This window comes from Elephas maximus, chromosome 19, assembly GCF_024166365.1.
Source record: "Elephas maximus indicus isolate mEleMax1 chromosome 19, mEleMax1 primary haplotype, whole genome shotgun sequence".
NCBI lineage: Eukaryota > Metazoa > Chordata > Mammalia > Proboscidea > Elephantidae > Elephas > Elephas maximus.
The window spans coordinates 16,670,469-16,692,298 of NC_064837.1; the positions used below are offsets into that span (position 1 = coordinate 16,670,469).

The 21,830-nt window shown below is 58.4% G+C and overlaps 2 protein-coding genes across 4 annotated transcripts in view; one reads left to right on the forward strand and one right to left on the reverse strand.

Moving 5' to 3' along the window:
* Positions 1-74: 74 nt before the first annotated feature.
* On the forward strand, positions 75-17,117 carry MYBBP1A (MYB binding protein 1a). The gene is made up of 26 exons (XM_049859769.1): positions 75-312; positions 504-599; positions 1,284-1,367; positions 1,492-1,566; positions 1,685-1,792; positions 2,911-3,086; positions 3,396-3,563; positions 3,687-3,804; positions 5,221-5,516; positions 5,758-5,868; positions 6,521-6,646; positions 6,813-6,980; positions 7,069-7,168; positions 9,654-9,750; positions 9,882-10,033; positions 10,458-10,529; positions 10,638-10,802; positions 10,890-11,063; positions 11,186-11,343; positions 12,584-12,824; positions 13,034-13,159; positions 13,236-13,304; positions 14,018-14,131; positions 14,301-14,402; positions 15,491-15,639; positions 15,823-17,117. Exons 1-26 carry the CDS (start codon positions 106-108, stop codon positions 16,430-16,432), a joined length of 4,062 nt encoding a protein of 1,353 aa, XP_049715726.1. The 5' UTR covers positions 75-105; the 3' UTR covers positions 16,433-17,117.
* Positions 17,118-17,122: 5 nt separating this feature from the next.
* SPNS2 (SPNS lysolipid transporter 2, sphingosine-1-phosphate) overlaps positions 17,123-21,830 on the reverse strand; it is a 38,496-nt gene continuing 33,788 nt past the window's right edge. Inside the window, exons 10-13 of one of the 3 annotated variants that reach the window (XR_007514013.1) lie at positions 20,436-20,534; positions 20,173-20,336; positions 19,578-19,738; positions 17,123-18,739 (exon numbers count right to left, since the gene is read on the reverse strand). Coding sequence is in view for 1 of the 3 variants with exons in the window: in XM_049859770.1 (XP_049715727.1) it covers positions 19,582-19,624; positions 20,173-20,336; positions 20,436-20,534 (306 nt within the window). In the remaining 2 variants the exon portion in view is untranslated. Of the gene's footprint in view, positions 18,740-19,577; positions 19,739-20,172; positions 20,337-20,435; positions 20,535-21,830 lie in introns of those variants that run through there. The other 2 variants (XM_049859770.1, XR_007514012.1) reach the window with 2 other exon arrangements.

Consider the following 21,830-nt stretch of genomic DNA (forward strand, 5'->3'; position numbering starts at 1 on the left):
GCCCAGGTCCTCGCCTGGCTCCTCCCCCGCCGACCCAGTCCAGTGCGCATGCCCGGCGCCCTGACCTGGAAGAGGCAGTCTTCAGAGCCCACGTGTTCGTGGAGCATGGCGGAGATGGAGAGTCAGGACGTCGCTGAGCCCGTGTCTCCCGGAGAGGCGACCAAGAGCGGTGCCCCGCCTGCCGACCGCCATGGCTTGTTGCAGCACAGCCGCGAGTTCTTGGACTTCTTCTGGGACATTGCGAAGCCGGAGCAGGAGACGCGGCTTGAGGCCACAGAGAAGCTGCTGGAGTATCTGCGCACACGGCCGAAGGTACGCTGGCGGGGCCTGGAGCAGGCGGCCATGCAGATGCAGCCAGATGTGGCGGCGGATCCGGGCCTTGGGGCTGCAGGCACTTGGTCCCGAGCGGGGATGCCCAGGCGGGCGCCGGCCGAGGTGCGGGAGTCCGCGAGGGCTAGCTGACTCGTGCCACTGGCCCACGAGGCTTGCACTTGGTTCCCTAGGGGTCCGAGATGAAATACGCTCTGATGCGCCTGATCACTGGGCTCGGGGTCGGGCGAGAGACCGCCCGGCCCTGCTACAGTCTGGCCCTGGCACAGGTGAGTTGGTGGTCCCTGTGGACGGTGGGTGTGAGGGAGGCAGGTGCTCAATTGGCAGGAGAGGGGTGTCTGAGGGAGAGGTTGGGAGAGTGACATCTGAAGCCCAGTCCCAGGGAAGATTCACCACGTGGAGGAAGAGAAGGCGCCTCAGCAAAGACTGACTGCAAAGAAGCCCAGGCCCAGGGAAGTGGAGGGGGAGGCTCAGCATGTTTTCTTTTTTGGTGCACGGGTGGAGTGAGGCCCCTTAGGTATATTTGGTGGGAGGAATGAGCTTTGCAGTGCCCCCCCCCCCTTCTGCAGGGTCACAGCCCTGTGTCTCCAAGGGGCACCCAGCCGACTCTAAGCTACCCTCCGAGGAGCTTGGACAACGGGAAGGGCAGTGAAAACCCAGACCTCTGGGATCAGCCTGGGAAGACTCAGCAGGCTCTGGGGATAGGGTATCTTGGCATCTCAGTTAAGCAGTCTAGGGGCCAAGGGAGGTAAGGTTCAGCTCCTTTTCACCAGCAGTGTTCTATCAGAGCAACATGAGCAGCTTCAGAGGCATCCTTGGGGTGGGATCAGGGACCCCGGGCCTCTCAGCTGAAGTCTCAAGGAGAAGGGGAAACAGGTTGACGTCTGCTGGGATGTGGGGATGTGGTGGGGCCACCCCCTGAATCCTCTCCCTTCTATCACACCTCTTGGCAGCTGCTACAGTCTTTCGAGGACATTCCCTTATGCAGCATCCTGGAGCAGATACAAGAAAAATATAACCTACAGAAAGTGAAGAAGGTGAGAGCGGGTGACCCCAGGATGGACAGCAGCGGGGGGCGGGGGGGGAGGTGGAGGATAGTGAAAGGGGCGGGGTGCTGTAGTACCTGAGCTCTTCTTATCTGAGCCTGGAATCTTTTTCTAGGCAATGGTGAGACCTGCTCTCTTCGCACACCTGTTTGGGGTGCTAGCCCTCTTTCAGTCCGGCCGGCTAGTGAAGGTAAGAGCTTTGGGGTCCCAGGGGGTTCTCTCACCCGGGGCATGTGGCCTGGCTTGGGAGTGGTGGGGAACAGCAGCATGCCCTCCTCATACCCTCTGCCTGTCTGTGTGGATGCCAGGACCAGGAGGCACTGATGAAGTCCGTGAAGCTGCTGCAGGTCCTGACCCAGCACCACAACCACTTACAGGAGCAGCCCCAGAAGGCCCTGGTGGACATCCTTTCTGAGGTATGACCTTGGGTGGCACTCCCTGCTATAGAAACATCGAGAAGGCTCAAGTTAGCGGATGAGAACATGCCAAGCAGCACCGTCTGATAGGAATATGAAGGCAAGCTGCAGGTGTCATTTTAAATTTTGTAATAACTGCATTAAAAGGCAAAAAGAAACAAGTGGAATTAATTTTAGGGGTGTATTTTATTTAACCTAACGCATTTTAAAGTATTATCATTCCAATGTGCAATCAGTGTGGAGAGAAAAAAAAGGGATTTTGCACTCCTTTTGTCATAAACCCACTGTGTTTTACACTTACAGTGTATCTCTGTTCTGGGTAGCTGCACTTCAAGTGCTCAGCCACCTGTGGCTAGCAGCCACTGTACTGGATGGTGCCCATTCTTTTGGGCAGGGCTGGCCCCTCAGGGACCTACACTGCCCTGACTTGGGAAAGTGAGGTAGGCTAGCACAGAGAACCCCTTGCCACCTCTCTGGACTGAGTAAAGAGGCAAGAGGCCATCGTGGTTTCTGCACAGCCTAGCCTCAGAGATAGAAAAATCTGGATTCTAATCCCTGCTCTCCCATTGGCCCTCAGTTTAGGGAATTTTGTATAAGAAGCAGGCTGATCCTCTGAAGGATGTCCTAGGTGGCACAAAGAATTAAGTGCTCAGTTATAACCGAAAGGTTGACAGTTCAAATGCACATTCACCCAGAGGCACCTTGGAAGAAAGGCCTGGCAATCTCCTGAAAGATTGCAGCCATTAAGAACTCCACGGGGCACAGATCCACTCTGACGCACATGAGTCAGAATTGACTTAATGGCAACTGGCTTGATTTTTTTGTTTTTTGGTCCTCTGAAAACCAAAGAGGAATTACTGAAAGGGTTAGCCCCAGGTCAGTTAGCATCTAGGGATGCTTGTTAAAACCCGAGCTTCCTGGGATTTGGGAATTTGAATTTCTTATCAAATACCAAGCAAGGTGGATTGTGGCTGTCCCACTTCAGGCTGGCACTCTGCTGGGGACCTTCATGGGAGCCTGGCAGGTAGAACGGGATCTGTAGGGCTTACCCCATGGAAGAAGAGATGAAGGAAGCTATGAGTGAGCCACCCTCATAGAACTTGTCTCTCTGCCCCCAGGTCCCAGAGGCCACGTTAAAGGACATCCTGCCGAAGGTGCTCAAGTCTGACTTGGGTGTGGTGCTCAGCTCCCCTGAGTACCTGGAACTCTTCCTCTTAGCCCAACAGAAGGTGCCTGCAAAGCTCGAGAAGCTGCTGGGATCAGTAGATCTATTCTCAGATGAGAATATTCCCAGGTGAGCACAGGGGCATGGTGAGGATAAGTTACGCTCCCCCAATGTCAAGCCGAGTAGATGTTGATAGCAGCGACGTGTCAGCAGAAGCGCCTCCCTCTTGTCTGGTAGCCTCAGGCACCTTTCCTACTTGTGGCACTTCGAAATGTCTTTCCGCGCCTTTTTTGGTTCCCCCTTGGACTTGTACCCAGGGCATGTTTCCCCCTCTGGCCCCCTCCCCCCTTGCTACACCTCTGGTTGGCTGTCACGGAGCTGCCCCTGGCCCTCGTCTGTTACGTGGGTGTCCCTAAGTCCCCTTGCCCTCCTCCCCAGACTGGTGAACGTGCTGAAGATGGCTGCTGCCTCTGTGAAGAAGGAGCGCAAGCTGCCTGCTGTGGCTCTGGACCTGCTGCGCCTGGCACTTCAGGAGAACAAGTTCCCACGGTTCTGGAATGAGGTTCTGGAACAAGGGCTGCTAAAGAAGCAGTTTCTGCCGGCCAGGTGCATGTGGCACTGGTCCTCTCTGGACTCCCTGTCCCTGTTTGCTAAGCCAGGGTGGGCCGGAGGTCCTGAGGTCCCCTGGGGAACCGAGGGTTCTAACCAGGCTCTGTTCCACCCCCTTAGCTTCCTGTGTTTCCGCCTGCTGGGTGCAGCCCTGCCCCTTCTGTCCAAGAAGCAGCTGCAGCTGGTGATGCGGGGAGACGTGATCCACCATTACGGGGAGCACTTGGTCACTTCTAAGGTGGGCGCCCCTCATGCGGCTCAACACCGCCAGTGAGGGCTGGGCAACAGACTGCGTCCTTGCAAGAAAGGGTTGGGGCGAGGGCCTCCTCAGGACTTAGCCAGCTTCTGGAAGGTGGGTTGGCCTTTGCTCTGGCATCAAGGGTCTTCCTGCCTTGGTGGTCCTAGCCTTGGAAAAAGCAAGCATAGATACTGTTGGGAGGGGTCTGGGACGCAAGTGTCCCTTCCCTCTGGGTAAACCAGGTGGCCTGAGCCCCCTCTCCTCCCTCTGAATGGAGTTTTGGCAAGGTCAGGCCCTTCTCCCTTAGGAACCCCCAGCAGAGTAACGTACAGCCAGTGATCTCTTCAGACCACCCTCCACCCAGCTGGTGGTGTAATAACGATCATACTCATCGTCACTAATGTTATTGCGAGAACTTTCCACGTGCCTGAAGCTAAACGCTCAACCTACAAGTTAAGTACATGGAATCTGGGGACCGGACTGCTGAGTTCCATTCCTGACTGCACCTTTTACTAGCTGTGTGACCTTGCACAAATTGTTTAACTTCTCTGTGCCTGTCTTTTTGTCTATAAAATGAGACGAGCAGTACTTCCCTCACAGGGATTTTGGGAAGATTACGCGGGCCCTTAAAACAGTGCCTGGTGTGTAGTAAGTGCTGTTTGTTTGCTGCTCTCCGTGTCTCGTTTTAATCTTTACAGCTCACTCCTGATTGCTGCCATTCCCATTTTGTGCAGGAGAGAACAGGCTCAGAAAGTATTAGGCAGTGGTTAAGAGCATGATGGGAAGCCAGACTGGCTGGGTCCAAATCCCATTTCCCCACCCGTGAGCTCCGATCCTGAGAAAGTTACTTCCGAGCTCTTTTTGTGCCTTGTTTTCTTCGTCCATGAAATGCAGGAGTAGTGGCCAAACTCAAAGGGTCATTGTGAATGTTAAAAAGCTACTACATGAAAGCATGTAGCGTGGGACGAGACAGGTAGTAAACATGAGAGGTATGAATCTTTGAGCCCCAGGATGACACAGCTAGGGGACTGGCAGAAGTGGAATTGGAACCCAGATCAGTTTGATGACCCAGACTGTACTCTTACCTGCTGCTGTGCCCTGCCTCAGGCCAGGAAAAGAGCCTGGCAGGCTCTAGTGAGAGGTGGGAAGGAGGGGCCTTCTGGAGCCAGAGGTGTGGAGGCTGGAAGACTATAGGGAGGCTTGATGCCAGGCAGAAGTGCTGGGGCACCAGGGAGCTACTGCAAGTTACGAACAGCGGAGTGGAGAGAATTCTAGGCTCAGCCAGCCTAGGCACAAGGAAAGGGGACTTCCTGAGCCACTGTTCAGCCTGTTGGGGGACAGGCTGGTGGGGTTGCCCTGTCTGGGCAGGTGACCCCAAGCTGGACCCTCTGCTAACATCATGCCTGCTCCTTTCAGGCCCCGGACCGTTTCAAGTTTGCCCCAGAGATGGACGAATATGTGGGTACCTTCCTGGAGGGCTGTAAGACTGACCCTGAGCGGCAGCTGGCCGTGCTGGTGGCCTTCTCCTCCATCACCAACCAGGGCCACCCCGTCGTGCCCACCTTCTGGCGGGTCGTGCAGTTCCTAAGTCCCTGCGCCCTCAAGGACTACGTGGCCTGGCTGCGGGACATGTTTCTCCAGCCCAACCTGGACTCGTTGGTTGACTTCAGCACCAGCAACCAGAAGAAGAACCAGGATGCTTCGCTCCATGTGTGAGTGGGCCTGGGGAGCTCAGAATGCCTGGACTCCACCTCCTAGGATGTCGGGGCTCCAAACTGTGGGAGAGGAGGGGAGGCCCCTTAGCTCTAAAACGAAAGCTTCATTCTCCCCATGTGTGGTCCAGCCGGTGGTAGGGGCTGGGAGATCTCGGCTGTTGTGTCTCCAAGACGGGGCAAAGGGTGCCTTGTGTTCATTCTCTCTAAATGGCTCCTGTGACCCCGGCTCCTACCCCAGGCCTGAGCGGGCCGTGTTCCGACTGCGGAAGTGGATCATCCTTCGCCTGGTCAGCATTGTGGAGAACTCTCAGGTCGAGAAGGAGGAGGCCTTGGTCGAGGAGGTGGCCAGGTGCGAGACGCGCTGAGCCCCACTCCCCCTAGGCAGGGTGCCCAAAGAAGTGGGCCTGCTGCCTCGTCCTTGCTTGCATCCCCCTGGAACCAGAAGCCTTCAGGTTGCATAGGGAACAGGAAGCTGTTCTAGCCCCTGAGGCACAGGGAATTTAGAGAAATGCCTCAGGCCTGTAGGGGAAGGGACCCAGGGAGGGCGGGGTCCAGGGGCCTAAAGGGCTCAGGCACACTCCATGTCCCACAGGCAGTGTTGCATGTTGATGGCATTGGGGAGCCTTTTCCCAACACCTGTTTCATCTGTGTCAGGCACAGGACCAGGTGCCCGTTTAACCCTCATCTGTCCCAAGACCTACTTCGCCCTGTTCTGCAGGAGCAAAGGCATGGCTGTTGGGTCCACATAGCCTAGGCCAGTCTCGGTTCTAAATGAGGGCTCTGCTTCTCTCTCCCCAACTCGGGCTGAGCTGCATTCACACCCGAGGGACGCCCCCTTTCTCTCACCACCTGCCTGCTCCGCAGGCCTCAGGGAGTCGTCTCCAGAGCAGAACAGCACCTTCCCCCTGGCACTGTGCATGGTGATGCCATCCAGAGAGAGGGGCCTGGGAAAATGATGGCACTGTCCGAGGCTCATGTTCATGGCTCTCCCATCTCCCCAGGTTCTGTTTATTCCATTCGTTCTTTGAAACCAAGAAGCCCACATCGCAAATCCCTGAGACTGAGCAGCGGCTCTCCTTCCCCTTGGAGAGCCGGACCCGAGAGGTGGTCTGCAGTGCCTTCTTCAGGTGGGCGTGGGCAGCTGGGGAGGGCGGCAGGGCAGAGGTGGTCTTGAGGACTCTAAGCTGGGAAGAACAGCAGAAGACCAGTGAGTTCCAATGGATCAGAAGGAGGGTCTGAGCCCTGGGGTGGGTGGAGGTTCAGCCGTGTGACCCCAGCTCCGCCCTCACCCAGTTTGCTGCAGGCCCTCAGCACACAGTTCAGGCAGGTGCCAGGCCAGACCCCAGGTGGGCAGCCCTGGACCTACCGCCTGGTGCAGTTCACAGACATGCTGTTGAACCACAACCGCAACGTGACCACCACGACTCCCTTCACTGCACAGCAGCGCCAAGCCTGGGACCGGTGAGCAGAGGGCATTTCCAGGGGTGGGTGGGACCGTTGGGTCTGACACTGGCAGCCATGGCCTGAGAACCTACCCACCTCCTCCCAGGATGCTGCAGACTCTGAAGGAGCTGGAGGCTCACTCCACGGAAGTCAAGGCCACAGCCTTCCAGCACCTGCTTCTCCTGGTGGGCATCCACCTCTTCAAGGTATGGTGGCCTGCAAGGCTCGGGGGGCTACAGGCCTGTGGTTCTGGGGCACGCCAGGCCTCTTACTGAGAGGGCTGTGGGGTGACCAGGGAAGGCTCTGGGGAGTTGAAGTTGGAAGGTTTCCTAAGCTGACACAGTCGTGGGTGGAATTAACAGCCCGAGGAGAAATCATTCCTTTCTTGGACCAGCATCCTGAGCTTTCCAGGCAGTGTCTCTTGTAGTCCCTACAGATTGGAGGAAGGCACTTCTTTCCCACATTTGACAGGTGGGGAAACCAAGACTTAGAGAGGCAAAGCAGCTTTATAAATTGCACAGCTATTGGCTGGGACTCAGATATAGGAATTTGACTCTGCTATCCCACAGGGGGATACCCTGGTGGTGTAGTGGTTAAGTGCTACGGCTGCTAACCAAAGGGTTGGCAGTTCGAATCCACCAGATGCTCCTTGGAAACTCTATGGAGCAGTTCTACCCTGTCCTGTAGGGTCGCTGTGAGTTGGAATCGACTCGATGGCACTGGGTTTGGTTTGGTTTTGGTTATCCCGCAGGGCCTCCCAAAGCGCCATAAACTGGGCAGCTTAAATCAACATTCATTTATTGTCTCACAGTTCTAGAGGCCAGAAGTCCAAACTCAGGTTGTTTGCAGGGTCATGCTCTCTCTGAAGGCTCTCGGGGAGAACCCTTCCTTGCTTTGCTAGTTTCTGGTGGTTGCCGGCATTCCTTGGCGTCCTTTGGCTTGTAGATATATCCTTCCAGTCTCTACCTCCATCTTCACATTGCGTTTTCCCTGTGTGTGTCTCTTTTTTCCTTATAAGGACACCAGTAATTGTCGCGCGGTGGTTTAAGAGATCGGCTGCTAACCAAAAGGTCAGCAGTTCAAATCCACCAGCCACTCCTTGTAAACCCTATGGGGCAGTTCTACTCTGTCCTGTAGAGTTGCTATGAGTCAAAATCGACTCGACAGAAGTGGGTTTGGTTTGATCTACTCCAGAACGATCTCACGTTAACATAATCATGTCTACAAAGACCGCGTGTCCAAATAACGTCTCATTCGCAAGTACCAGGGTTAGGGCTTGAGCATACATTTTGGGGGGGGACATAATTCAACCCACAACAGGGGAAAAGTGCTGTAAGTGAGGTCCCCCTCTGGGCAGACCTGTCACCCAAGGGGGTGTGTCCCCTGCCATTGGGCAAAAATTAATAGTAAGGTCCCAGTTTTTACAATTCATTCTCTACACCTGGATTCACCAGTGATGAGTTCAGTCTAGTGTTTTCTTCTCTGGATCCCTGACACTGGGTTCTGTGCTCTGTTACACTGTATCACACTTCATATTCAGGCACCTGTAACAGCAGCTCCTATAGAACCAGTTGGGTCTGCTTTGCTCTTTTCTCCACCAAGAAGCTTTCAACATCTTGACAGCTCAGTGCCAGCAGGTCTTCTGACCGGTGGTTTCTTCTTGACTACAAGTCCTGATGTCTTAGGAGGGTCTCTTCTCCCATGGCACGAGGCTCTGGTCAGGGCTGCTTCTGGTTGTGAGAAGCCTGAGTAGATCGGTTCTCAGTTGCTCTCTTCTGGCCTCTTGGCTGTGGTTTTTGCCTCCAAGCCAGCCTTGAGTACTCTGAGCCCAGCTGGTGGGCCAGTTATATGGGTAATAGTTGACCATGAGGCCCCTTCTGATCCTTGGCACTGGGCCTCTGGACTGGCAGGGCCCTGGTCTTCTAGGACACTTGATTACACCTACAAAGATCCTATTTCCGGGGGCTGTGGGCTGGTCTGGACAGAGGCAGCTGCAGTTTGGGGTATCTCCAACCCCTGGGTGAAAGGGTATAGTTCAGAGAAGGGCAAGGACCTGCCCAGCCACAAAACCAGGGAGTTGAAGACAGAGCTCTGGTCCCCAGTTCTGGCCTTTTTACACCCAGAGTCTAAACACTGAAGCTGCCAACTGCGTTTTGAGTGATGTTTTCAAGAGGCCCCCAACTCACTGCTAGGTGGCTGGCGTCTGTGCTTGTCCCTGTTAAAATGGGTTGGAGTTGGTTAAAACTAATAAATTGAATTTATTAATGGTTTTAAGTTCTATCTTCATAAGGCCAAGCTAGGTGGGGGGGGATGGGGGGGAATAATCAGAACTACGAATTGGGAGTCCTGGGACCTGCTGGCTGCCTTGTGACCTTGGTCTTACTGTCCTTGGCCGCTCTCCATCTCTCTGGGGGTGTCCAGTGGGGAAGGAAGGTGGGCTCCCTGCTCACTGAGCGCGCTCAGACCCTGTGACTACATATTACGTGTAAAAAAGGCATCTGCTGTTAGACTGCCCCTGGGCCTGGTGTCCTCTCTTCTGGACTATGAGGGTGACTGGCCAAGGCAGCCAACGACTAAAGTATCCTAGGCCTCTGACGTCAGCTACTCCCTCTTGCCTTGCCCTTTACCTGGCTCAGCATAGCCTGGGAGGAGGGGGACCTGGCCCCTGATTTCCACCCTCCTTGTTGGCAGTCCCCTGCAGAGAGCTGTGACCTCCTAGGCGACATCCAGACCTGCATCGAGAAGAGCCTGGAGGGGAAGCCCCGCCGGACCCGCTCCAAGGCTGTTGGTGGGTCCTCATCCCTGGGGCAGGTGGGGAGGCAGCCATGTCCTCAGCACAGCAGGGACCTGGCATGGGGCTAACCTAGCAGGTCAGGCTAGCAGTACCCTGACCAGGCTCAGCCCCCTTCCTGCTTGCAGACTCCCAGGAGCCACCGTGGGTGGAGGTGCTGGTGGAGATCCTGCTAGCCCTGCTGGCCCAGCCCAGCCACCTGATGCGCCAGGTGGCCCGGAGCGTGTTTGGCCATATCTGCTCCCACCTGACTCCACGTGCCCTGCAGCTAATCCTGGACGTGAGTTGGGGCCTTTGGGGACCTAGGTCCTGGGGGGGGCTGTCATCCCCCTGCCCACCTCACCAGGGTCCTACAGAGGGGGCAGGATCTCCTTCCTTAACAGATACGGCACCAGGGATGGGCGGGGGAGCTCACTCAAAGTCTGCTACTGGGCAAGTTTTTGCTGGGGGGCACGGAGGGGGCCTCCTGTGAAGGGATCAGGGGCCTCACCTCAGGAAGCTTCAGGAAGCAGGCAGGCCAAGGAGGGCTCTGGGCCCAGACATTGGAGGACGTGACCCTCTTGCCTGGCCTCCGTTTGCCTCCCTGAATGCATTTACCTTTGGGCCAAGACTGGACAGGGGCATGGTCAGGGAGGTGGCTAAGAGGGCCCAGTGATCTGGGAGCCAGGGCAGCAGATGGGTCAGCAGTCTGGGCATCCCCACAGGTGCTGAACCCTGACAAGAGCCAGGACGAGGACGATAATGTGGTGGTCATGGATGACTCTGACGACAAGCAGGTAATGATGAAGACTGCACAGGTGCTTGCCGGGGGGCAGGGTGGGGCAGCTGCTGCGGGCAGACACGTGGTGGGCCGTGGGGAGGCCTGACACACCCGCCACCCACAGAACAAGAGCAAGGACGACTCAGACAGCGAGGAGGAGGAGAAAGAGAAAGAGGAAGAGGAAGAAAGTGACGATGAGGAGGAGAGTGATGAGGAGGACCGGGACAAGGACGTGGACCAGGGCTTCCGGGAGCAGCTGATGGCCGTGCTGCAGGCGGGGAAGGCGCTGGTGAGCAGGAGCCAGGGAAGGGGGCTCTGGGACCCGTCTGTGTGCCCCGCCTGATGCCAGGCTGACGGCTGGGCATCTGGCCCTCAGGGCGGAGTGGACAGTGAGGACGAGGAAGAGGAGCTGGGGGATGAGGCCATGATGGCCCTGGACCAGAACCTCGCCAGCCTCTTCGCTGAGCAGAAGCTGCGCATCCAGGCAAAGAAGGACGAGAAGAGCAAGCTGCAGAAGGAGAAGGTGCTTCGGCGGGACTTCCAGATCAGGGTAAGCCTGGAGCAAGCCGGGCACCCCAGTCTGCCCTTTGCCACCCTGGCCCTGCCACCTAGCCCCTGTGCTTCCTCTGAACACACTCCAGCTTGTGCTGAGCCCACCCCTCCTGGCCACAGGTGCTGGACCTGGTCGAGGTGCTGGTGACGAAGCAGCCCGAGAACCCGCTGGTCCTGGAGCTGCTCGAGCCACTGCTGACCGTCATCCGGCGCAGCATGCGCACCAGCAGCTCCAAGCAGGAGCAGGACCTCCTGCACAAGACGGCCCGCATCTTCACGTGAGCGGGGGCGGGGGGCCAGGCCTCCGGGGTCACAGGTAGAAGGGGTTCGAGTCTGGGTCTGCCTGACTCAAGGCTCAGTGCGCAGCCACGGGGCACCAGTCACACAGTAATACGCACACACAGCCCATTCTTTCCCTGCTGCTTCTAGTGCCACATGCGCTGGAGCTGGGGTCCTTGGGGTACCGTCCTGCCCCTGTGCTCAGAAGTCAGTGTAGGGAAATCACGCAGTCATCAGGCTGTGGCAGGCCTGAGTGGGCTGTGATAGGGGCGGATAGGAGACAGTGGAAACAGAGTGCTGGGGACCCTTAGCCAGCACTGTAGTTCCAGGGAAGGCCTCCAGAGCAGTGACAGCATCGCCAGGAGTAGGCTGGGAGGGTGCAGGCAGGGCAGAAAGGCAGCGTCTCCAGCAGGAGCCAGCCAGATGCAGGTGGAATGTCAGGCCAGCAGTGCGGCAGGAAACACCTAGTGCACCCTGGTCCTGGCAGCACTGAGGAACCAACAAGGCCTTTTCAGCAAGTGCCTGCATGTGGAGCTGGGGCTGGTTTGCCCTTTAGACAATGGGCCACAGTGTGGGGAGAAGGATTTGGAAGGGGAGCCCAGCCAGGGGGCAACTGCAGGCATCTGGAGAGAGACAGGCAGGAGGCAGATGCAGACCTGCCTGCCAGGAGCTCGGGTGGTGGGGAGGCACAAATGCAAGTGTAGGAGGTGGTGGGGAGCATGTGGCTGGCATGCCGCCCCCACACATCTCCCGTGTGCGCCGTCATGGCGCTTTCTCAAATACTCCTCCCTGCCACCTGTTTGGACTGTTGGAGTCCAGTTCACCAAGAGTCCTCCCTCTCGCCTCCACTTGTTACCAGCCCCATAGGACCTTTCAGGGCTTAGGTACACAGACTCTGGTCCCCCTTAATCCTGGGCCCAAAGACCACTGCCCCAGGAGAGACAGGGGCAGATGGGAGATCTGGACTGGGTGGGGGCGTTTAGCCCATGACATAGCTTCAGCCTAGGCAGCCCTCTCCCCCTCGGGGTTGCCCTCTGCCCAGGCACCCTGAGCCCCATGCAGCCTCAGAGCACGTCTACAGGTTGCTCTAGGCCTCTGTCCACAACCTTGGTCAGATCCTCTAGGTCTTTGTTTCCATCTCTGTGAGTGGGGCTCAGGGTCCCGACTCTCAGGGTTAGCTCTGCTTGCAGGGCACGGGTGGAGAGGACATTCTGACCAACCCTGCTCTTCCCTCTGCAGGCACCACCTGTGCCGGGCCCGGCATTACTGCCACGACGTCAGCAACCACGTGGAGGCACTGCACACGCAGGTGGAGCGACTGGTGCAGCAGGCCAGCCGCCAGGCCGACTCCTCCGTCGCCCTCTACTATTTCAATGCCACTCTCTACCTGCTCCGGGTCTTGAAGGGCAACCCTGCCGATGCCTTGCCCCTCAAGACCCCAAAGAAGCAGAAAGCCAGCGCCAAGGCCAAGGCCCCACAGGTGAGCAGGCCTGGTCAGGAGGGCTAGATATGGGATGGCTCCAGGTAGCCCAGAGGGCAAGGTGCTGACAGACAGGAGCGAGCCCCAGCCAGCAGGCCACGGACCATGTGCCCATTTCACAGAGGGAAATCGAGGACTAAACCTTCAGCCTTCTAAAGGCAGCCCAGGCTCTCCCTGGCACCACACCAGCTCTTTCTCACCTGGCCTAGGCAACCAGCTGCTTGGACTTGAAACGTGTGACCATGGTCTACTCATCAGCCCTGAGCTCCTTCCTGACCAAGCGCAACAGCCCACTCACGGTCCCCATGTTCCTCAGCCTCTTCTGCCGGCACCCAGTAAGTGTGGGGATCAGCCTACCCCCTGGGTCCTGCTCAGCCCAGCCCCACCTCACAGCCTTGGTCCCCTGGCTAGGTACTCTGTAAAAGCCTGCTCCCCATCGTGGTCCAGCACGTGACAGGCCCAGCGCGGCCCCGCCAGCAGGTAAGGGACTTCCCAGACCGGGCCGGCCTGAATTACCTGTCTGACCGATTCCTGGCTGGGTGCTCGTGAGGCCCCAGAGTGCTGACCTGCGGTCCCAGCAAGGTTGAGGGCAGGCTCATCCCTGCCCCACTCACCTTGGCCATGGCGCATGCTCCCTGAAGGGGGTGAGGGCTGTGCTTGGACGCCTTCCCCTACCACAGGCACTGCTGGTGAGGGGGTGGGTTCACTGCTGGAGAGGGGGTGGGGCCAGCTGATGGCTGCGCCCCGCAGCTGCCATTTCCCCTCTGGCCTGAGCCCCCTGGCCCCTCCCCCTGGGTTTGTGCTCTGGCCCACACACAAGAGGCCCTTCGCAGTGTCCACTCAGGTATGGGGGTGGGATGAGGAGTGTCGGGAGGCTGGAGGAAGATGGCACTGAACTGGTAAGAGGGCCAGGAACTATCGTAGCCTAAGGTCCTGCCTCTGTCCAGCTGTGACCCCTTGCTGCTCCATGAGCCTTGTCCTCCGCCTCCACAAGAAGAGGGGCAGGAGCAGGTAATTGGGAAACACGGGCAGATTGGACCCAGAGCATCAGACAGCCCTCACCCGCAGCCTGGAGTTGTCGTGGCCTCGTTGGGCACCCAGCAGGCTCCCAGAGCTCTGGGGTTCCCCCTGTGGTTCCCTAAGTCTTGGTTTTGCCTGCTGAGGCTCTTGGTAACCATATCGCCCCACCCCAGGCCCAGGCCTGCCTGCTGCTCCAGAAGGCCCTGTCCATGGGAGAGCTGAGACCATGCTTTGAGCACTCCGAGTGGGAGCAGCTAATTGGCCAGGTGCTGGCAAAGGTCACTGAGGTAACAGCCATGGACCCCTCCCCCTGACCCCATAGGGAGTACAGGGAATGGTTCTCCACGGGGTAGGGACCGGGGAGACATTTCTCCTTCTGGGTCATAGTCTCCCATGTGGGAAAGGAGAGGAAGGCTTCAGCAGAGCACCTCAGCAGCCTTGCTGCCTCCTCCCTAGAACCTGCGGACGCTGGGTAAGGCGCAGACCAAGTCGGAGCAGCAGAGGGAGCTGTCCTCCTTGGAGCTGCTCATCACGGTCCTCAAGACCATCCACCTCCAGGTGAGGCAGAAAGGAGCCCAGGTGCCTGGGGCTTGGCAGGGGAGGGCATCACATGAGGGTTTCTGGGAACAGGCTTCCTGGGAGAGCCGGGGAGGAGCTAGTCTGAGCAAAGGCTCAGGACTAAGGTCTTGAATGCTAGGGTGAGTGAGGAGTTTGGGCTTTTTTGTCTGGGTGCCTAGAGAGCCACAGATAGAGGTGGTGTCGAGCCAGCAGGGAGAGTGGCTGTGCCAGGGCCTGGCTGGGCGTGGGGGGAGAGCTTTACTGCCATCCTCTAGTAACGATGCTGAGAAGGCACTAGAAGGGCTGCAGGCAGTGGGAGGAGTTACGAAGATTCCAGGTGTAGGCGGCAGTTAGGAGGAAGCCCCACATGGCCCCAGGTTTCCAGGACTGGGATAAGGGGGTGGAGCCATCGCTGGGAGAAGGGTAGTTTAAGGGTAGTGATGAGTTGAGTTTGGGGTGTGTGGACTGTGAGGTACTCCTGGGCCGTCAAAGTAGAGGTCCAGAGACAGCTGCAGTTGGGGGCCCGGCTCCCCAACTCTGGCCAAGAGGGAAGGGTGTGGAGCCTTCAGTGTGTAGAAGCTGGTTAAGGCCAGGCTGAGGGTGAGCTTGCCAGGAGGGTGCTGGGAGTGTGGGGCAGCGCTCCAGATAAGACCTTGCAGAGCAGCACTGAAGGGGCAGCAGAGCAGAAGCCAGGACAGGGGCTGCTACTGGAGCCAGTGGGCTTCAAGAATGACCCATTACACACGGCAGGAGGGTGAGCCAGGAAGTAGGGCTTGGTCCCTGAGATCACTGTGCCCTCAGCGGTGGGCGGGCCAGAGCCACTGCCTGGAGAGGAGGGGTGAGTGGGAGGTGAGGAAGCAGGGACAGGCTGTGGACCTGGCTGTGAAAGGGGCAAGGGCAGTGCCCCCAAGAGAGGGCGATTTTCCTCCCAAGGCGAGAAAGCCTGATTTATGGGCAGAGAGGCTGAGGGCCAAGAAGGGGGCAGGCAGTCAATTGAGGGGGCAGTCACTGTGCAGGGCTGGGGACCAGGAGCCTGGAGAGACTCTGCCCCCATCACCACTGCAGCACAGCCTCTCGCCCCTCCACAGAAGCTGACCTTGGACCTGACCACCATCCTGGGCCTGCTGCAGGGCCTCCAGCCAAGCCTGCAGCAGAGCCTGCAGCAGGGGGCACACTTGGCCGGCTCCAGCCGCCTTTACGATCTCTACTGGCAGGCCATGAAGTTCCTGGGAGTCCAGTACGTCTGGGAAGGAGGTCCCGCACCTCGGGAGGGGGCTGGAAAGACCCACTTTGGGCAGCTTGGGTACCATAGCACCGCGGCGCTAAGGGCCACTTCTGCCCTCGCTGGGGCCTTTCTCACCCTGCGTACTTCCTCCCAGCCCTCGCTGGGGCCTTTCTCACCCTGCGTACTTCCTCCCAGGCGCCCCAAGTCAGAGAAGAAAGATGCCAAGAAAATCCCCAGTGACACCCAGAGTCCCGTTAGCATGAAGCGGAAGAAAAAGGGATTCTTGCCAGAAACCAAAAAGCGTAAGAAACGCAAGCCAGAAGATGCCACAGAGCAAGATGCCAAGCCAGCAACCCCTGGCGAAAAGCAGCCCCCCAGCTCAGGCAAGAAGAAGAGGCACAGGAGGAAGGCCGCGGCCTCAGCCCAGTCCCAGGTGAACGGGAAGCCTGCAGCCAAGAGTTCTGCCCCCAATACCCCCATCACAAGCCCCAGCACCTCTGCCACCCCCACCGCAAGCCCCAGCACCCCTGCCACCCCCACCGCGAGCCCCAGCAGCCCTGCCAAGACCCCAAAGCTTCGGAAGAAACGTCAGAAGCTATCCCAGATGAATGGCACTGCTCGCACAGAGTCTGCTGGTAAAAAGCTTCAGAAGAGTCTTCCCAAAAAGGGAGCCTCAGGCAAGTCACCACAGCCTACCCTGCTACAGAAAAAGGCAAGGCTCTCTTTGGCCGATGGGAGCCCCAGCCTCCTCCGGAGTGGGGCCAAGAGGAAGAAGGTGCAGCTGAAGAAGGGGGTTCAGCCCTAAACGCAGGCCCTGACATCCAGCCCCTGCTTCCTTCAGCCCTAGAGACTCCTATTTTTCCACCATAATTTTAATAAATAAGCCACAATCTATGCTGCTACTTTCTGGCACCGGGGAGGGGTCTGCCATCAGCTTGCTAGGAGGTCCTGCTCAGCAGCAAGCACTGTGGGGTCCCAGGGAGCAGTGTAGACCCCTGCCCTGGGCTGGCCCTGCCTCTGCTCTCTGGCTGGCCAGTCTAACCTTAACCTCTGTGGGCTTTGACATCTTCTTGTGACACAGGTGGTTAAGCACTAGGCTAAGCAAAAGGTTGGAGGTTCAAGTCCACCCAGAGGCACCTCAGAAGAAAGGCCTGGTGATCTGCTGAGAAATCAGCCATTGAAAACCCTATGGAGCCCAGTTCTCTGACACACACGAGGGCACCGTGAGTCAGAGTCGACTTGACAGCACCTGATTCTGTGGGGCCGGGACCTTGGCTCCCCGGGCACTGTGGGCCAAGTTCACGGTCCTGTTGTGGAGACAGCAGGGCTGGTACCCAGACCTGTGCACAAGTCAGTGTGGGTACACAGCTGCCCCGTGGCAGTGTGGACCACGGACACTGGCCAGGCCCAGGTGCGACCATTCCTCATGGCCTCCCACCCCAGGCTGTTTGGCCGCAGGAGCCGCCAGGGCATGATTTAAATAGGTTTATTTCTTCATTTACAAGAGGAATATATTTGGCTTCTCTTAGATGCTGAGATTCACAATCAGCAGCTCTAAAAAATAAAGGAGCAGTTTGGCTTCCGGAAGGAAGAGGAGGCAACACTTGGACCTGGTTCTTGTACAACAAGAAAACATTCCTGGGGCCCCAGCGGAGGTCCGGATAGGGGGTGGAGGCCAGGCTGGGCTTGGGGGATACCACCCCCTGCCCCACCCCCTTGCCAGGTCCCCCAGGGTGCCCCAGGGCTTGGTGGGAAGTGGGTATTCCACTAGCTTACACACCACTGAAGCCAGGGCTAGCTGGTAGGTAACTAAGGGGTGGAAAAGCATTGTCCAAGCCGGCCCTTGGGGTCTCCTACTGGCAACGAGGGATGCCCCAGAACAGAAACCCCTTAGGTTCCAGCAAGTGTACAGGAATTACAGAGCAGGAGGATGGGCTCCACCAAGGAGCCACAGCACACTAGCTATGAGGGTGGGGTGTGTGCAAATGAGTGTGTGGGTGATCAGAGGCCGATGAAGGCCTGGCTGCTAGGGGGCGTAGTGGAGTGTGTGGAAGCATCAGCAGCCCATGTTTGGGTGGAGGTGTGCCTGGGGTGGTTCTGGGGTATTGGCCCATCCGGGAGGACCTCCACCTCCACCAAGCTCTTTCCCTAGAGCAGGAAGCTTGGTGGACGGCTGCTTCCTTTGGCTGCCAGAGCCCTGGCTGCTGCCCCATGAATTCTGGGAATGGTCCCCTGGGTGCTGCCCCTGGAAAAGCCCAGCCCGCCCCAGGGAGGGGGTGTGGGTTCCTGGCTCCTGGGGGGTGGGGAGACATGGACAGCAGCGGTGCTCTAGGGAGCCCTGCAGAGGTGGGGGGGTAGCCCCCAGAGATTAGCCTGACTGCCACCTTGAGCCCAGGTGCGGCAGCATCGTATAGATGTTACCAGGGTCTTCACCCCTGGTGATGCCAGCTCTGACCTGGCATGGGCCCTACCTGGGAGACCGCCAGGCTGAGAGCCAGCCCCAGGCTGTGACGACCACTGTCCTCTAGAGTGAGCTGGCTGGTCTGGGTACCCGGCTCTGCTCGCCAGGCTGAGTCCGACATCCCAAAGCAGTGGCCCTGCACTCCAGGCCCTTTGGGATCCTCAGAGCCTGAACTGCCTTCCTGAGGCCCGGGCCACCTCTTCTTTGTATGGTCCAGAGGCTGTTGGGTCTTCAAAGCTGCAGATGGCGCCTTGCCCATCACGCTGCGTGGGAAAGTCCAGCCCTCTGGCCCCATGGTCCAGGCAGGGCAGGGACTTGCCCAAGATCACATAAGCCGGCGACAGGCCAGGCTGTCCCGCTACACCCACCACTTGGAGGGGTTGTCTCCCTTGGCCCCAGGGACCCTGGAGCTCCAATCCAGGGCTGGGCATCTGTCCAACTGCATGCCTCCAGCCGATGGAACCTTCCAGGCTGACTGAGGACATGGCCTCTTCTCGGATCCAGGGCCACTCTGCAGTCCCAGACCAGAGAGGGTGGGTGCCCAGCCTTGGGTCACCCAGAAAGCTCTGGGACAACCCAGATGGGCCAGGGTACTGGAGGACACCTTCCAGACTAGGTAGGACCGTGGGTTCTTCGTTGTCCCAGCAGCACCTGGGTGGAAGGGTCAGAGGTCAAAGGTAGAGCCTTTGGGAGGGACCATTCCAGGGCTTTGCTCCTGCATTTTCCTTGCTTTTGGGGGCAGGAAAGGGGAGTGGGCAAGCAGCTACCCTGGGTCTTGGCACTGCTGGGAAGCTGTAGCCCCAAGAGGCCAGGCCCTGAGGAAGGTCAGAAAGCCAGTCAGCCCTGGCACCTCTAGGGGGACACAAAGGCTCCTTTCTGACCTTCCGTTTTCTGCCTAAATCGATTCTTCCAGGTGCTTCTGAGGGAGTTCCTGGCCAGTCTAGACCCTGACCCCTGCCTTCAGCCCTTCTGAGGAAGGAAGGGGAAGCTGATTTACTGGAAGACGGAGCCTGCTCCCCTTCCCCTAGTTCAGTACGTTCGGCCAATGTTTCAGGAGGAAGGACCAAGCACAGAGCTGGTGTGTGCCTGGGCAGGGGTGACTCATGAGGTGCTGCTCCTGGTTCCAGAGCAAGTCCCATGGCGTGGTGAAGCACTGCTCCGACAGCCCCTCCCCGTAAATGCTGGCCCCTTCCCCTCTCACAAGGGGTCTCTGGGTGGTGCAAACGGTTAAGGCGCTTGCTGCCAACTGAAAGGTTGGAGGTTCGAGTCCACCCAGAGGCACCTTGGAAGAAAGGCCTGGTGATCTACTTCTGAAAAAAAAAAATTTTTTTTTAAAGCAGCCATTAAAACCCCTGTGGAGCACGATTCCCTGACACACAGAGGCACCATGAGTCGGAATCGACTAAATGCCCACTGGTTGGCTTTTTTGGTCCCCTCCCACAGGGTGTCTTGGTCCTCAGCCCCCACAGGCCTCCCGGCCTGCACTCACCACCTCAGACTTTCACGGAAGCGGACGGCATCATCAGTTGGTTCACCCTGAGGAAGAGACGGGCGAGGGTCAGGGTGGCGGGTCAACAGGGGCCAGGCCCGGGCACTGCTGTGGCACGTCGCGTCGTGGGGGCTGGCTGACCGGAGGTTCTGGGCGGGGACCTCGTCAGCCCCAGGGGAAGATGGGAGAGCCCAGGGGTGGGGAGAGGAGAGAAAGAGAGAGAGTCAAGAGGAAAGGAGAAAGAAATCAGAAAATGAGAGACAAAAGGAAGCGGGGGGCAGGGGTCTGCTCTGAAAACCATTAGCTCCAGAGAAAAACCCAAGTCTAGAACCATCACGCACAGGAGCCTCCCACCCACCAGCCTGGGCCACGTGGACTCACAGGCTGGATGTGAAGCTGAGGCTGGGGTCAGCCTCGCAAGGACCAGAGGGCTTGAGGAGCAGTCTGTGGCAGAGTCAGGGCCCTCAGTCCCCATCAGCCAGGTTACACCAGCCAGAGCAAGTCACTTTATCCCCCAACCACCTGGGGATGGACGGGCTGTCACAGTGGAAACAGCAGGCCCAGGGGATCAGGTCCACCCCCTGCCCCAACTCACTGCTGCTCAGCCTTGGCTTGGTCACTGAGGAAGAAGAGAGCAGTGGCGAGGAAGAACATGCCACCCAGGACCACGACGAAGGGGCAGAGCATGAGGGCGTAGCCCAGGCTCAGGAACTCCCAGAGCGGGGAGTCCTTGGTGCTCTGACGAATCAGGTCCGAGATCTGCAGGGATTGGGAGGACGGTGTCACGGCAAAGCCTTCTCCTAGTGCGCCCCCTGCCCCCTCCCCAGGGCAGCCCTACCCCCCACCCAGGGTACTTACAAAGCCAATGAGGTAGGGGCTTCCAGCGTCTCCCAGCAGGTGGGAGGTGAAGCTCTGCAGGGCCACAGCGGTGGCCCGGCGGGTGGGGATGACCACATACTGCAGAAGAGGTGGGCCGGTCAGTGGCCAGGGCAGCCAGGCCTACCACCTGGCTTCGTCCCTGGGGTCGGTGGAACTCCTGCCTTGTCTCAATACCTCCCTGTCCTGGGCCCTTCCCTTCACCACCCTCTCCTTCACTGCCCACTCCCAGGGGTGCTGCTCTTCTCCATCGTCCCCTCTCTTCCCCAGAGCCAGACCTCACCCACTCGGAGCTTCAGTCACCATCTCTGACCTCCAGCCCAGCCCAGACCACCAGGCCTCCAGACCCAGATCCCCGGATGCCTCCTAGACACTTCTACACGGATGGCCCCCAACACCACCACTCAGCCCGCCCCATGCTGAATCATCACAGGCCCCACGCCTGCAGCCACCCATTTCAGAGATGGAAACCTTTGCCTCCCTCACCCCTAGGGGAGAACAATTTGGGGGTTGCCCTGACACCCTAACCCTCCACATGGGGAGTCCAGGCTGCCTTAGGTTCTGCACTTTGCTCTTGGTGGTTGGTCACAACTCATGGGGAAACTGAGGCCCCAAAAGGCCCAAGTTCCAGAGGGACCACACATGGAGTATGGCAGGTCTGAGTCGGTCTAGAAGCCTGGCTCTCGGCTGCTTGCCTTCTCCTCCCCAGAAGCTAAAGACCCATCTGGTTTCCCCTTCATTAAGACCAGGACAAGGGGTGGGGGAGCAGGACCCTGCCTCCTCTTTAACCCATTAATGCCTCCAGGAATGCCAAGAGCTGCTGGACCCCAGAAGAACAGGCCCCCTTCATCAGACCAAGCCAACCCTGACCCCAGGGGCCTGCAGTTCCAGAGCTGAGAGGCCAAGGTCAGACTCAAGGGGGTGGTGGCAGAGGAGCCAGGTCAGTGTGTGGCCCTGGGCAGCCCCCTGCCCCCAAGCTCCAGCTGCCTCATCTGTTCAGAGACCCCCAAGCCTACCTAGCCCCGGCTTTGTGGACAGTCAGAGCAGCACGCCCAGCGGGCACCCTGGTGGCTGGGGGAAGAGACTTGGATCTAATGAAATGGCGTGGCCCCGTTTCCAGCAATAATTAGTCACTTGAATGTGACACTTAATAAAATGGGACATGATTTCCCTGGGACCCAGACCCTGTCAGCGGCTGGAAGTGCCCCTGGGGATGGAGGCAGGCACTGGATTCAGATGGGGATGTGGGGTAAGCCCTGTTCCTGTGCAGAGCTGAGTCAGACCTCCACCCCCACCCATGGGCTGGGGGCGGCGGGGAGGGGGGAAGACGGCCCAGGGTGATGGGGATATAGCAGGGAAGCTGGAGCAGGGGCACAT

Excerpts from the sequence above, each read along its gene's own strand:
- MYBBP1A (XM_049859769.1), top strand. The coding sequence starts at position 106 with ATGGCGGAGATGGAGAGTCAGGACGTCGCTGAGCCCGTGTCTCCCGGA. Across the intron at positions 600-1,283 it reads ACAGTCTGGCCCTGGCACAG|CTGCTACAGTCTTTCGAGGA; the intron begins GTGAGTTGGTGG and ends ACCTCTTGGCAG. Across the intron at positions 13,160-13,235 it reads GCCTCTTCTGCCGGCACCCA|GTACTCTGTAAAAGCCTGCT; the intron begins GTAAGTGTGGGG and ends TCCCCTGGCTAG.